The sequence below is a fragment of the Oryza brachyantha genome, chromosome 2 (genome assembly GCF_000231095.2).
Source record: "Oryza brachyantha chromosome 2, ObraRS2, whole genome shotgun sequence".
NCBI lineage: Eukaryota > Viridiplantae > Streptophyta > Magnoliopsida > Poales > Poaceae > Oryza > Oryza brachyantha.
The window spans coordinates 4,052,348-4,067,417 of NC_023164.2; the positions used below are offsets into that span (position 1 = coordinate 4,052,348).

At 38.5% G+C, this 15,070-nt stretch overlaps 2 protein-coding genes across 2 annotated transcripts; one reads left to right on the forward strand and one right to left on the reverse strand.

Annotated features, from left to right (window-relative positions):
* Positions 1-747: 747 nt before the first annotated feature.
* LOC102717497 (transcription factor TGAL9-like) lies at positions 748-10,596 on the forward strand. Its single transcript, XM_040521080.1, has 9 exons — positions 748-1,244; positions 1,951-2,057; positions 3,208-3,446; positions 3,568-3,708; positions 4,097-4,177; positions 4,287-4,341; positions 4,788-5,065; positions 8,750-9,004; positions 10,019-10,596. Exons 1-9 carry the CDS (start codon positions 1,117-1,119, stop codon positions 10,220-10,222), a joined length of 1,488 nt encoding a protein of 495 aa, XP_040377014.1. The 5' UTR covers positions 748-1,116; the 3' UTR covers positions 10,223-10,596.
* A 61-nt stretch (positions 10,597-10,657) lies between these two features.
* Positions 10,658-14,062, reverse strand: LOC102702160 (protein ABHD18). Its single transcript, XM_006646955.3, has 6 exons — positions 13,960-14,062; positions 12,881-13,331; positions 12,462-12,546; positions 12,208-12,377; positions 11,476-11,789; positions 10,658-11,107 (listed from the first exon to the last, which is right to left on the reverse strand). Exons 2-6 carry the CDS (start codon positions 13,254-13,256, stop codon positions 10,952-10,954), a joined length of 1,101 nt encoding a protein of 366 aa, XP_006647018.1. The 5' UTR covers positions 13,257-13,331; positions 13,960-14,062; the 3' UTR covers positions 10,658-10,951.
* Positions 14,063-15,070: the final 1,008 nt, after the last annotated feature.

Consider the following 15,070-nt stretch of genomic DNA (forward strand, 5'->3'; position numbering starts at 1 on the left):
CCATTACAAAATTAAGTACACGCTAGAGTTTGCAATTATATATGTTGATGTATATATACCCTAAAAAAGAATCACAACTCACACATATAAATCAATTTGTATGCTATATATACAGCACTGAATAAATAATTACACATGATCCAATTGACCGAGACTATATATAGCTGCAGTATCCAATTAATTCCAACCTAAACCATGCCAAAACACAAGTGGAACAAAATTAACAATAAGCAGCAGTTGAAACATTGATACAAGGCCCCTGGTCTTCTCTATCTCAGAGAGATAAATGCCTATGCTTCCTGAATTTTTAAACTATACGAATTATTATATATGAATTTATTGTTTAAATTTATTTCAACTTTATAATAGCTAACTCATTTGTGTCTTTGAATAATTAGCGAAAATCACTTATTTATTTAGTCATTGATTTCCTCGGAACCCAAAATACCCAACAGAAAAATACATGCACACAGATAACTTTTTTTAGTTTTTCTCCATAATTGACTTGGACCAATGAACAAAAACATGTAATAAAGATCAAACACCAACCAATTAAATAATCAAATCAATATAAAACCAGGCTCCAAAACCAGTCACAGACAGACCCGATCCAATCACATATCGTATTCAACCTTTATATATAAAAAAAAGTCTAATTATTGCCTAGCTTTTTCCATGGCCTGTAACCACTCCCCTTATATTTCTTGTACAAGCACTCAACCTCAATTAAGCTAGCTTGCAGCTGCTACTACAAGTCCTACATACTTTTGCTACCTAGCTAATCAAGCTTACGGTCAGAAGAAGCTAACGAATTAGAAGCTATGTCTAGCTAGCTAGCAGGAGGAGGAAGAAGAAGAGGAAGAGGAAGAGGAAGAGGAGGAGTTCATCAGGATTGCGGCGGCGATCGATCGATCGACACGTGTCGTCAATTTTTCTCGCAAATCAGTCAGGATCAGATCGAGCCCAAAGAGCTATGGTGTGAGCAGATGTGACAAGGAAGATCGAACAGCAGCAGATTTGGTAGCTGATCCAGGTGATCAAGAAAAGGATAGATATAGCCAGTGGTACGGCTGCAGATCGAGAGAGAGATAAAGCTAGCTTCTACCGAGATTTTGCATGGGGGATAGGCCATGGCAGCAGCTGCAGCAGCCACATGATCAGCAGCAGGCTTCTTGCTCAGTCACGGCAGGGACGATGATGCAAGCTTCTGCAGCCTCCTCCTCCATCCATGGCAGCAGCATCATGTAAAAACCCTAACTCGATCCTATATACACGACTTGGTTTTTTGCTCTCCCAATTCTCTTGTTCGAATGCCCTCTTCTCCATCCATCTTATCAGTACTAGAGCTCTAATTCCTCTCAATTCGTTCTCTAATTCATTCTCTAGATCTGGATACTGTTTTTTTCTCTCTCAAGATTATGGAGTTGTTTCTTAATTTTGAACTTTAGAGATTAATTATGGAGTTGTTTTCATGTGTTTGTATGAAGCATGAAAGGATTATTTAATTACTAATGGTGTGTGTTTTGGGGCAACACAAATACTTCATCTCTGGTGTTCTTTAAGGGTTGAATTGAAGAAATTTAGCATCTTAAATTTGATATGGTATATCCAGAGCGCGTGTACTTGCTCCAAATTCAATAATAAGGGGATTGGTGCAACTAATTCGGCTAGCTGGTGCATGAGACTTTTCATTCTTTTTCTCTGGACACCATCTTACAATTTTAACTTTTTCTAATACTAAATTTGTTTAGCATCTTCCAATTCCAAACACATCTGTTCTTTAATTTATTTTTATCCCCTCTTTTGGAGCATGAAGCTAATTCTCTTGCCCAAACCTTATAATATGCAGAATAGTCTAGCTAACTGCTAACACATACTAGTTAGCTAACTGTGTATCAGATGATAATAATTTTGTGATGTTTTTTATTGTATTAACCTGTGCAAGTGCAGCAGAAAGGACCCTGGGGGAGGATACGACATGGCAGAGTTGGATCACATCTTCCTCTACCTCAATAGCCAGGATCAAGCATCATCAGCAATCCAAGATCAACAACCTCGTAAGCCATTAATTTCCCTCATTTCCGTCAGGAAATCTTCAGACTTTTCACAAATCTTCAGACATTTTCTTATAATATTCTTCTCTGAAAAAAAGATGTGATCGAGAAGAAATTAATCAGAGAGAGGGAATTAATAATAATCCTTTTCCCTGTCACACATAAATACTTAGTTCTTAATTTGATCATATCATTAATTAAGTTCATCAGATATAGCAGCAGGTCGATCGGCAAGCATCTCATCTACCTCGATTTTGACAAGTGCATATATGCATGGTCATTATCGAATTTCTCGACTACATGTATGGAGGATTAGCTAGCTAGCTAGATCGATGAGCAGGCAGCGATGGTGATCGATCTTTTTTTTTTCCTTCTTTGGATTCTGCAAAAGCTTTACTCTCTGACATGTCATTTTCCCGATTTTTTCTCAAGGTGGAGAGGAGAGAGTGACGTATAACAAACACCTGGAGATGTGTGTCGTTCTTGCTAAGATTATCATATATGCAGATATATATACGTACCAGTGCTAAAACAAGCTAGATAGATGCATTTTTAACCTTAATCACCTAGAACCATTTGCATAGTACTGCTACAAGAAAAGGTATGGCTATATATCTAGACATCAAGCATTCATACATATATTCTTTCCTCTCTTTCTTCTCACTTTTCCTACTTTAATCTACACTAGGACACCATAAGTGTGAAACAATAGAGAACTTATAACCACATGCACGTTGACATGCTCTTACCATTTGATCATCTATATATGTTAATGTATTGACGTCAAGCATTGTGTATATATATAGTTCTTACATTTTAGTTCAGCATGCATAATTAATACTACCTCTCGGCCTTAAATGTTTGACGCCGTTAACTTTTTCATACATGTTTGATCATTCGTCTTATTAAAAAAATATACAATTATTAAACTATTTTATATTATTTTATTTATTGTTAAGTATTCTTTTATGCATATATATAGCTTTACATATTTTATAATTTTTTTAATAAGACGAATGGCCAAAGGTATATAAAATAATCAACGACACCAAACATTTAGGAACGGAAGGAGTAATATTTTTGGATATTGTTTCAGTATTAGTTCTGAATTAACTGCTACTTCTCCTCCATGTGTGTGAATGAATGGATGCAGAAACCCTCAACATCTTCCCTTCTCAGCCAATGCACGCCGGCGAGCCTTCTCCCAGGGGATCGTCATCCATGGCCACCAACAGCTCGGCGCCGTCGAGTAGCGCCCTCGCCGCCGGCGCCGGCAGCTCTTCCAAGCGGCCGGCCGCCGCCGCGGCCGGCCAGCCGTCGAGGCTGAATCCGGCGGATCAGCCGTCTGCCTCCGGGAAGGACGGCAAGGGCGCCGCCGCTGCCGTCGTCAAGGTAAGCTAGCTCCGGTGATCTCTTTCCTCTTTAGCTGTTCATCTACGTTCGCGTGCATGTCGCATGCATGGCTCGCTCACACGTGAGTTTGCTTGGTCGTCTCGGCCGGCTGATCGATCAGAAAGAAGGCGCCGGCGCCGGCAAGCAGCACGGCGGCGGGGCGGCGGCGGAGCACGAGGGCCCCAAGACGCCGGACGCCAAGACGCTGCGGAGGCTTGCGCAGAACCGGGAGGCCGCCAGAAAAAGCAGGCTCAGAAAGAAGGTAAATTAATTACTCCTTAATTAAGTAATTAATTAACAGGTAAATATATATATATATATGGAGATTAATTTTAGCCTACTCTCTACTCAATCACAGTACAATTTGACCTAAAACGAAGTACGACAGTGTACAGGAGTAAATTTCTTTGATTTAAGTGAAAAGCAACTTAATTATGTCATGTCGAACAAAAATAAAGTCAAAACAAACATGCATGCATGTGGGGTTATGAAGCTAGCTTGCTACCTATAAATGGAATATGCTCACATTACTGGCTCTATACGTAGGTAAAATTAATGTTTTAACGTTTCAATCTGAAAATTATGTTTCTCATGACTCCTAATTAATTATGTTTCTCTCTCTTGTCTATATGTTACATATCGATACACAGGCTTACATTCAGAATCTGGAGACAAGCAGGATTAGGTTGTCTCAGCTGGAACAGGAGATGATGCAAAGATCAAGAACTCAGGTACACACACCAAATGCCAAAAAAAAATTGATATGGTATTTTATTTCAGCAAACTAATTATTTATTTTGTTCCATGTGTTGCATGTCTACTTCACATCTATCAACAAAGGGTGCAATCTTGGGTGGTGGAGCCTTTTCTTCCGGCATTGGAGGACAAAGCCCAGGCATGCATACAACAATCAGACCAGCACTAATTATTTATTACAATTAAACTCCATACTCAACCACATAATCACCAAAATTTCTCTACTTAATTGATTTTCTCTTTAACGTCATAAATTTGATTACAAATGTCCATATATATATATATATAAACAAAATAAAGAATTAATTAATTTGAAGTAGGAGTACTATTAAATAATGGGATTAGTGATATATAAAGAAAAATAAATACACTCATCTTTTCGTTTCTGCTTATGTTTATAAGCCTAAATTTAAGTTTTTAATCTTAAATTTAGAATTGAATTTATAGTTATTCACCGTAGTTTATTCTCAAGCTTGTCTTTTATATAGATGAGAATGAATATGTATATTAAAGAAATATTTATAGATTAATATGTCCACAAAACTCTCAGCGAGTAAATATTATATTACATTATATTGTGTGCAGAGGCGGCGTGGTTCGACGGCGAGTACGCGCGGTGGGTGGAGAGCCACGAGAGGATGATGGCTCACCTGCGGGCGGCGGTGGACGGCGGCGTGGCGGTGGCGGAGGAGCAGCTGCGGCAGCTGGTCGACGCCGCGGTGGCGCACCACGGCGTGCTGGTGGAGCTGAAGGCCGCCGTGGCCAGCGCCGACGTCTTCCACCTCGTCTCCGGGACGTGGCTGCCCGCCGCCGAGCGCTGCTTCCTCTGGATCGGTGGCTTCCGCCCCTCCGAGATCATCAAGGTAATTTAACTGCTAGCACTTAATTAATTTGTCTATCTTTTTATATTTAATTTAATTTATTTAACTTATGTTCCAAAAAAATATATTGTAAATTTCTCGATAGTTAATTAAGCCGACCATTATTACAGTATTATGTCCTTTAACGTACCCAACATAAAAAGATGGAGACCAACGACACATTCCTAACCTAAACAAAATCAAACTGGACCCATGTAGTATTCATGGTGGACTAATGAGATCTAAACCAGTGTTTTCTGATTAAGTAATATAATTATATAACATGTATATTTAATTAGAGTACATGTAGCCTTGGTCGATTATATTTTGAGAGAGGCTAGATAGTATAGGATTTGCATATGTGCTTAATTTACTATAGGGTTCATCTCAAGCTAGGGTTAGATTGGAAATATAAGAGAACGGTTGAATAGACAAATTGTTTGTGTTGAATGGCTGGATAGCTCAACAAATCTATGATAATTACAGGTTAATAAAATAAATGAATTAACTATTATTATAGAGTTGAAAATATATTTAAATACCATTATCAGAAAACATATTTAAAATGAGAGTAGATTTTTTTTTGCAAAAAACGCGTTGTTTTGTAGCTCAGAAATATATATTATATATAGAGAGAGGGCGCACGTTTATCCATTTATCCGTTACGCAAAAGTGAATAGAGCCATAGTTGGATGGAGTTATAATTATAGTAATCCTTCAACTAAAACAACGAAACCCTTCTCGAACTTTTAAACATGTGATTTTTGTAAAATAATTTATGAATGAATTTCTTAGAAAAATGTTCTAATTCCAACTTTTATCTTAAGTGGTTATCACAGATTAGCCATTCAGTTATATAGTCAGACAGTCAGCTATTCAAACAAAAGAATATTCCCTTACACAGAAGCAAAGAAAGAAAACATATTAAATTTCATCGCCTATATTCCTACAAATATAACCGGATTAGTAATTCATATATTTCTGTATTATATGTATTTAGCGAATTTAGTTTTTCTTTTAATCAACCAAAATTAGCCAATTTAAGTCATGTACATTGTTGCATGAGCTCAGGTTACCGTAAGCTTGAGATCACCAATTTAACCTAGCTACCTGCTCCTCTCCATTTTCTTGTGTTACGTACGTGTCTATGTATTGACTGGGAAAAACTCATTCTTCCGAGATGCACAGCAACATGTACATGAGTGTTTACCACACGTTTCTTGCATGCCTTGGTTGTCGTGCAAGTATGTATGCATGCATATACACCTTCATCTTTTCGTTTATATTATGTTCATGCTTATAAGTTAAAATTTAAGTTTTTTAAAATTTTTTATCGTAATCTATTTTCCAGTCTTGATTTTTAGATCTCTAGAAACATGTCTATAAGAATTATATTCATAAATGATTTTTAATTTATAAATATGTCATTTGACTTTTTCTTTAAAAACCCAAACAATAACCTCCGTATCTAGTCAACTTAATTAGCTAGTAGTCTTAGTAGGAGTAGACCGCAAATATAGCCGTAAAAGTCCATTTTTAATAAATACTAGTATTTGTGGTCTACTCCTACATTAAATACTACAACATAATAAAATGTCTTTTAATCGTAAAAACTTCATTCCATCATCTCTACATTACCAAATCATTTTTGTAACTTTTAATCATATACTAGCTCCCTCCGTTGTAGAATATAAATCATTGGGTCCATATTGCATTGTTAGGAGAAAAATCTGAATTTGTAACTTATAATTTATAATTGAACTAGCAATATATATCTTTAGTGCACATGTGAAATAATTATATTAGTATTCAAAAGTAATTACATGTGATATTAATTACATATTTATTAATGGTTGATGCATTATATAATGTTGAAGATCATGTAAAAGGCTGATACACCTAAGGCCTCCTAATAATTAAAGTATGTGAAATTAAGTATTTGAGGACTTTTTGGAAAGAAACGAGGTGTTTTTATGTAAAAACCACATAAAATTGGTGTTTCAATATTGTAAACCATAAGGATGCAAGGGACTACTCGGTGAATTGACCATACTGAAGCTAATTAAGCCAATCAAGAGTCCAGAGGTATTAGGTACTCCAAACTAGGGATGTATGATGGGTTAGCTAGCTATCTAACTAGCTAAAAAATATTAATTTAAGTAGGTGAGAGGTCCCAGTTGATGGAACAGTTAGGCTCTTTGGAAGTCTTTGATGGCTACTATATTGGCTCCTATGTGGTTGTTATCTTCTGTGTTGGAATGGAAGAAAGTGTGCAGTGATGTACAACAGAGAGTTGGTGAAGGAGGCAAGTTAGATAAGAGAGATCAACGATGTAGATGGGGATGTCTAATTTACCAATAATGCATGAAGAGAAGACGTGTGTATACCTTCTAGATGGAGAGAATATTATACTACTAGGCCGCGTTTGCGTTCGGTATTAGGTAATTTATTCGGCACGAAAAATATACTAATAAAATAATACTTGATTAATTAATTATTAGTTATAAAGATTGAAAAATAGATTAATATGATTTTTAAAGTAACTTTTTATAGAAAATTTTCATAAAAAATACACCGTTTAGCAGTTCGAGAAGCATGCGCGTGAAAAATTGAAAGAATCGAGATTAGCAGGAGAGGAGAAGAACAGGGCCTACCTCACAGTGCAAAATCTCATAAAAGGCTAGCAACTGTAACATCTTATGCATATCTCCTAACAATAGCTAGAGAACTACAACGCAGTAATTTATAACACTCTCCAGCAGATGAAGTATACACACACACATACTACTTGCTAATTCAATTCATTTTGCATGTTTCATTAATATTTTAAAATATTAAGCTGATAAGCCATATAAAAATATATAAACAACAGAAAAAAATAATTCATATACAAAAAAGCCAGTGCTAAAAAGACTACTTTTAAAATTTATATTGACTATGGTTGACAAGCTAACTAACAGAGCAATATGTAATATGATGCCAGGTGATGGAGAGACTGAGATAATTATATTTCATAATTTTAAAAATGTAAATTATCTTAGAAAATCTCCATTCAAACTTACGAGTTTATTTGTTAGATAATAGAATTTATCCGAATATTTTGCTTCAAAGAAACGGAGCCGACTATTATAGATGTTGCCTAACGAATTCCTACAACCTACAAAGTCAAGCTGCTTGATTAAAAAAAATACTTACATTTTCGTATTTCTTATGCTTACCTTAAATATAAAGTTAATTTAATTTTTTTATCATAGTTTATTTTTAGTTAAGTTTTTAGGTTGCTAAAAACACGTATATAAAAGTTTTTATTCACAAATCATTTTGCGTTTATGAATATGACGTTTATATTTCCCTAAAAATGCCAAACAATCACCCCTTAGCGACTATACGACCATACCACCAGCGACGAATTTAGCATGGGGCGGTGAGAACTCGAGCCTCCACTGCCCCTATTAAAGCCATTGAAACTTGTACTAACGTTCTCTAGAATTTTATGTCAAAGATTAATATAAAAAAACTGAAGGTCTATCAAACTTGTTCAAACCCCCTCTAACCACGTTGGCTCGATCATCATCGTATACGAGAACGCTGAACAATGATTATATATGTTTTATTATCATTATTATTATTATTATTATTATTATTATTATTAACGTTGAATATAAATTGAAATGATGGACGGCGTAGATGGTGGCACGGCACGCGGAGCCGCTGACAGAGCAGCAAGCGGCGGGGGTGTACGGCGTGCAGCAGTGGGCTCGGGAGAGGGAGGAGGCGCTGGACCGTGACCTCGACGCCACCCACCGCGCCCTCTCCGACGCCGTCTCCTCCGACGCCCTGCCGCCGCTCTGCCCCCCCGCCGCCGCCTTCTCCGACGTCGCCATGGCCCACCTCTCCCTCGCCGTCGCCAACCTCACCTCCCTCGAAGCCTTCGTCAGGCAGGTATGCTCCATTACTACTGCTACTTCCGTTAGTACGGTACATTTATTTTTCGTTTTTTCGAATCTAACGTTTAACTATTCGTTTTATTTAAAAAATTTATAAAAAAAATAAAAATAATAGACACGCATAAAGTATTATTTATGTTTTATCATTTAGTAAGAATAAAAATATTAAACACAAAAAAGTTTCAAATAAGACGAAAAGTCAAAATAGTATAAAAAAATAAAAAATGATCTTATTTAAGATTGAGATAGTAATTTACTAATTATCCTTGTCAATTTTTAATTATTGTTCTAGCTAGCTGCATTAGTTAATCACTTTACTGGATTAAGTGGGATTATACAAAAAAAATGGCTAATTGGGCTAATTAACTATCTAGCCAGCTATGGCTGCATCTTAATCCTCTACGATTAAGAAACCCTATCCACTAATCAGTGGTATTAGCTGGGCATTTTTTTAATTTTGTCTCTTCGGATGAGCCAATTTAGCTAGCACAAGCTAGAGCCAGACAATGAGTTAGCAATTAATTATATAATCCTAGTGAAATAAACAAAACCTAAAATTTAATTATTCTGTTTCTAACCAACAGTACTGCTGTCTGTTCCTAGCATCCCAATACCATCTGAGAGGAAAAATACCAAATTGGTCTTTTTTAGAACAAATCTTAATAAATTACTCCTTTCGTTTTATAACGTAAGATGGTTAACTTTTTACTTGTAGTGTTTAATCATTTATCTTATTCAAAAAATTATAAAAATATCATTTATTTTGCTCCTTTATTATTAAAAGAACTTTAGTACAACTTATTATTTTTTATATTTATATTAAATTTTTATATAAGATAAATGGTCAAACGTTATTTAAAAAAGTCTAAAATTACGAAACGGAGATAGTACATATGAATTGGTTTATTTTGGGACAAGAATTTTTCTAAGTTGACCTTGAAAGGAATAAAAAGTCAAGTGCAGTGCCAGTGATGAAACGATGACGTGTGCATGATCCGGCTGCATGCAGGCGGACGCGCTGAGGTTGCAGACGCTGTACAAGCTGCCGCAGATACTGACGGCGCGGCAGTCGGCGCGGTGCTTCCTCGCCATCGCCGACCACTCCCACCGCCTCCGCGCCCTCACCTCGCTCTGGCTCTCCCGGCCGCGCCACCCCGACCAGCCGCCGCCGCCCCCTCCGCCGCCGCCGGCCGCCGGCCGCCTCCACCCATGAACAGCAGAAACCCTAGCCACCATTACATGTAGCTCAATTGATCACTGCAGCTTACGTTCAGACAGGGACAGGGTTAATTAGCTTTTCAGTTTCGCAGGTTCAGAGTTCAGACAGAAAAAAGCATAGAGATGATGGTCAGTCGATCAGGTGTTTGATCGCTTTTAATTTACTTTCTCGCTTCTTTCTTTGACAGGATCAGGTGATTTAATTAGGTTGGGTAGCATGTTGTAATTGTGCATATCATATATAAAGAAAGAACTAATCAAGCTGTAGTAGCTGATGATTATGATGATGATTAGTCAGTATGAAAATAAGAATTGGAATTGACGAGACTGTAATGTTTGTCTTGTGGCATATGGTTGACTGACTTTGCTTCAGAGTTCAGATTTTTAACACAGAATTAGGCATGCACACTGTCATCTTCTTGTTTTCTTGTCACAACAACACACGAGGCATGGCTTCAGTTGCAAGGTTAGTAGGTGAAATTTGGGACAGATGATAATGGTGAGTTAACAGGTAGCAAATGCAATGTTATACATGAGTACTCATCTTCCCAATCTTGGGCAAAACACAGTTTAATACAGCCTTACAGGCAGAAGAATGTGGTGTCTCTGGGCTCTCCCATTTTTACAAAAAAAAAAAAAAATGTGTCTTTTCCTGTGCCATGCCCCTGAGTTCACAAGAAGCACAGCAAGAAAATGTAATCACAAAGATGAATTTCCTTCGCTGCTATAGTCTATCAAGAGCATCAGCAATGGCTTTGCGAAATGCGTCGTTGTGGAGGAGAAACGACGATACGTGCCCACCGGTTACCCACCGGACCTCTGAACCTGGCCATGCCTTCTGAAGCTGCATTATCGAATGTTTGGGAATGTAACCATCATCCTGAAGATAAAGAGTAGCATTGCTTTAGAGTAGGAACCAAGATCCATTAAACATTATAAGATACCAACAAAAGTAACGATTTCTGAAATTACAGAATTAAGAAGATGAACAACACTACAAACAGATAGGCATGGTAATCATTGGAATTGAGAAGCTAAAGTGATGTGTTACTGCAAATGACACAATAAATCAATTTTCAATTAATTCAGAATGAGATATGAGGAATAGTAGGAAACAGAGTGAACTAGTACTAGAAGGTAGGCAGTGAGTTGCTCTGTCAAGAAATTTATGCACTAGTTTGGAAAATCATAAGACCCGGGCAAGGTAAATCATGTCTGGAAACGATGATAGAAGGCATTGACACTAACCGTTGCACCAACAAAAATGACAGCCTGTGGGTTCTTTGGCACTGGAAATCGAGTGACGTCAGTCAGAGACAGCACTGATCGTAACCTCTCTTTTACTTGCTCAATAGTGATCGGTAATTTCTGTGTCGCATCTTCCGTCAAAGAAGTTACGTCTTGAGTTAACGATGCTGCATCTTCCCTCAATACATCCCAAGCTGTGGCATAACTGAAGAGTCCGTCACAGAAAGGTACCACAGCAGAATGTGGAGCAAGAAATGGCAGCGTTGCAATTGGTGTAGGATGCAAGGATCCAACCATTGCAGCATGTACACCACCTGTGTAATTAGCAAGAGATGCTTGTAAGAAATAACAACACATTTTACATGTAGATACTAATGAATACTTAGATAAAGTCTTTCCAAATAATCATGCCAGGTTTAACCTCATTATCTATCATGTACCATTTTTTTGCATCAAAAATCCATTCAAATGAATGGAAGAAGGAGCACTTCCTCAAAAGAAAGAAATAAAGAAAAAGGGGCCAAAATACTTGAGGTAAATATAAAATATATTTCCTCAAGAAAAGTCATCCAAATTACCAATATTATGGAATAATTATTACATCAATACACAAATAGGAACCTTGAAACAAAGTTTCCATGAGAATGCTGGATGAGTTTGATAAATAAGATGTTGCAGGTTGTTTAAGACTTAAATTATTCAATAACAGACAAAAATTTTAAAATTACATACCCATACTGAGCCCACATATGCCCATCTTTCCATAACCAGCCTCATTCTGCAACCAATACAGAAGGCTGCGGGCTTCATCAATAGTGGCTTTTCCTAAGAGTAGCAAGTCACTCACACACTGAAGCTTTGAACCGTGCTGCATGCTTGGTCGTCGTTGTCCATAATAAGGGCTGCAATTTGTTTGAGAAATCAGGTTTTGTAGGTTAGGGAAAATTCAAAGAAGGCAGAAGAGAACCAGTCTATAAAAGCCTCACCTCTCAAGAACCATAGTTGCAATGTTGTCCTTCAAAAGAGGCCCACCAAGCCGAAGTCTTCTCTCAAATGAGTGATCACCAGTGCCTATAATATTAGATAAAAGTTAACTTGATTCATTGGATTAGAGTCCTGGGTCAAATTTCAACAGGAGGACAAAGTCTTTTGCAGCTCATCAGTTAAGAACACAGCACCATATGAAATATAAGATTTAGAGCCAGAAAGCACAGCACTCAATAAGGAAGGTTGAAACATCTAGTCAATTTTTGTTTCTGTCTGGTGGGCTGAGATAAACAGAATTTAGCTAGCGTACAGACATCAATACCTAAAGTTTTGAGACTATGACCTCTTACAGAAAATAATGTAAGTTACACGGTACCTCAAAGTTAGAACTAAATTAAGTAAGATTAAGCTGTTCTACCTGCCAGATGAATCACACAAGCCATCTTCTCAGGAGAAACCGACTTGGGTGTAAGAAAAGCGACTCTTGCATTGTGACTCTCAGGAGGCAATGCATCAATTAGTTGCGGATCGCATGTAGTCCTGAAAACACCTTCTCGCAGACAAGAGCTCTTTGTCTCCCAAATTGTTTTCCATATGGGTTGCACGGCAGCTGGTGGCCAGTTCTGACAATGTGCCTCAGGGAATAGCTGTTTCACTATCCTCTCTAACAAATCAAGCTTGGTACCTCCCCATCCTTTTGAGAAAAATGGTGTTCCTAATTTAGTGCGATGTAGAACAGTACCATATATGTGGTCTAGTACATAATGTACTAGACCAAGATTGACTGATACCATATTTCAATAAATGCTCGAATAATGTTGATTTTGCAGACTTCGTTATAAATTACAGTGGTGGACACAGAGAGATGCCTACAGCACAAAGTTTAATTAGCAAGTCAACATACCGAGGGTCAAGGGCAGTTAAAACTGTAAAGGAACATCTTGGAAATACTGATCAGAATGCACAAGTTGAATTAAGCTAATTTAGCCAACAAAATGATAAATGTATTGCGCAAATTGATGCTGGGAACATGACTGTACAACTCAGAATTCCACGATTTATAACCAATTATAAAATTGTAAAATTTAACAAAAAGACCAGAACATGACTGCAAACTAAGAATTGCAGGAGATGATAACTCAACACTAGTTTGTGCCACTGTGTGCCTTATGAGCAGATAGCGAACACTCCCCAGAACAATGCATCTCATTTTCATCAGGCGGATACACCGTGGGGTGAGCCTACAGATCCAGGACACAGCTAAAAGCAGCAGCTTTGCTGGCTGGCTAAGAAGAACCTAGCCAGGGCAGATACGGGGGGAAAAAACCGATTAAGCTCATCAACAGCTGCGCCTCACTGCGCAATGCAGGTGCGGAGCAGGCAAGATAAGCCATCGATTTCAGTTCCACCGGGGGCAAATTTGCGCATCACGATCCAACCAAGGCGAGCAAACACGAATCGCTTGAGCACACAGCGACGGTTCCACCAGCAACACACCTGCCTGCCGAACCGGCGGCCGCGACGAGACGCCGGCGGCAGGAACCGGGAAGGCGAAAGAGGAAACCCTTCCTTCTTCGCCGGACCAAGAATCCACGGACAGGCGCGCCGCCGGACAGAGGACCGGGCGGGCGGAGAGATCCGCGTGCCGGGGGGGGGGAGGGGGGGCGCCGAGAGTCCCCTCGATCGATCCGCGCCGTCGCGAGCGATCAGCGGCCGCGGGAGCCGGCGGCGGTGGGGGTCGGGCGGGAGGGCGGGTCGGCTCTGGCGATTGGGGGTTCCGCCATGGCAGAGCGAGCGAAGCTTTTAGCTGCGGCGGGTTGGGGGAGGAGAGGCAGGCGGGCATACGGGCTAACGGTTTTCCGAATCCGGATCGGGATCCGCTTGCGGCTGCGGTTGCTCAGAGCGGCAGGTGGGGCCCGCTAGTCAGTGAGCTATAGCGCGCTGGCTGCAGTGGATAAGGTGGGGCCGGCTGCGGCCCAGGAGAGGGGTTGGTTTGGGCTGGCTGGGCTGGGCTGGTTTTGGGCCCGGCTGCAAAATCGTTTTTTTTTGGTCTCTGCTGGGATGAAAAAATTACACCTCCGTACTTAACTTTTTAACGCACGTTCGATCATTCGTCTTATTTAAAAAATTTACATAATTACTAATTATTTTTATATTATTTTATTTACTGTTAAGTATACTTTTATGCATATATATAGCTTTATACTCTCTCCATATTTTTTTATATGACACCGTTGACTTTTGAATCTGCGTTTAACCGTTCGTCTTATTCAAAATTTATATCTAAATATACGAAATTATAAAGCATACCTAAAGTTCCTATAATAATAAATCATATTATAACAAAATAATTAATAATTATATATTTTTTAATAAGACGAAAGGTTAAACGCAGACCTAAAAGTCAACGGCGTCATATAAAAAAATATGGAGGGAGTATATTTTATAAAAAATAAATAAAATGAATAGTCAAACGTATATAAAAAAGTCAATGACGTCGAACAAGTAACATCTAGGATGTTGTCAGCTAATCGATTTGGTTTTTAGTCCGGACTCCGGAGCATGAGCACAACGTTGTAGTAACACGTGAAGAAGAAATTAATCGCTA

Bases quoted from the DNA above. Each gene is read 5' to 3' on its own strand.
- LOC102717497 (XM_040521080.1), top strand. From the start codon at position 1,117: ATGGGGGATAGGCCATGGCAGCAGCTGCAGCAGCCACATGATCAGCAG. The intron at 1,245-1,950 runs GTAAAAACCCTA...GTGCAAGTGCAG, and splicing joins ATCCATGGCAGCAGCATCAT to CAGAAAGGACCCTGGGGGAG. The intron at 2,058-3,207 runs GTAAGCCATTAA...GAATGGATGCAG, and splicing joins AATCCAAGATCAACAACCTC to AAACCCTCAACATCTTCCCT.
- LOC102702160 (XM_006646955.3), bottom strand. From the start codon at position 13,256: ATGGTATCAGTCAATCTTGGTCTAGTACATTATGTACTAGACCACATA. The intron at 11,790-12,207 runs GTATGTAATTTT...CTAATTACACAG, and splicing joins CATATGTGGGCTCAGTATGG to GTGGTGTACATGCTGCAATG. The intron at 11,108-11,475 runs GTTAGTGTCAAT...CTTTATCTTCAG, and splicing joins TCATTTTTGTTGGTGCAACG to GATGATGGTTACATTCCCAA.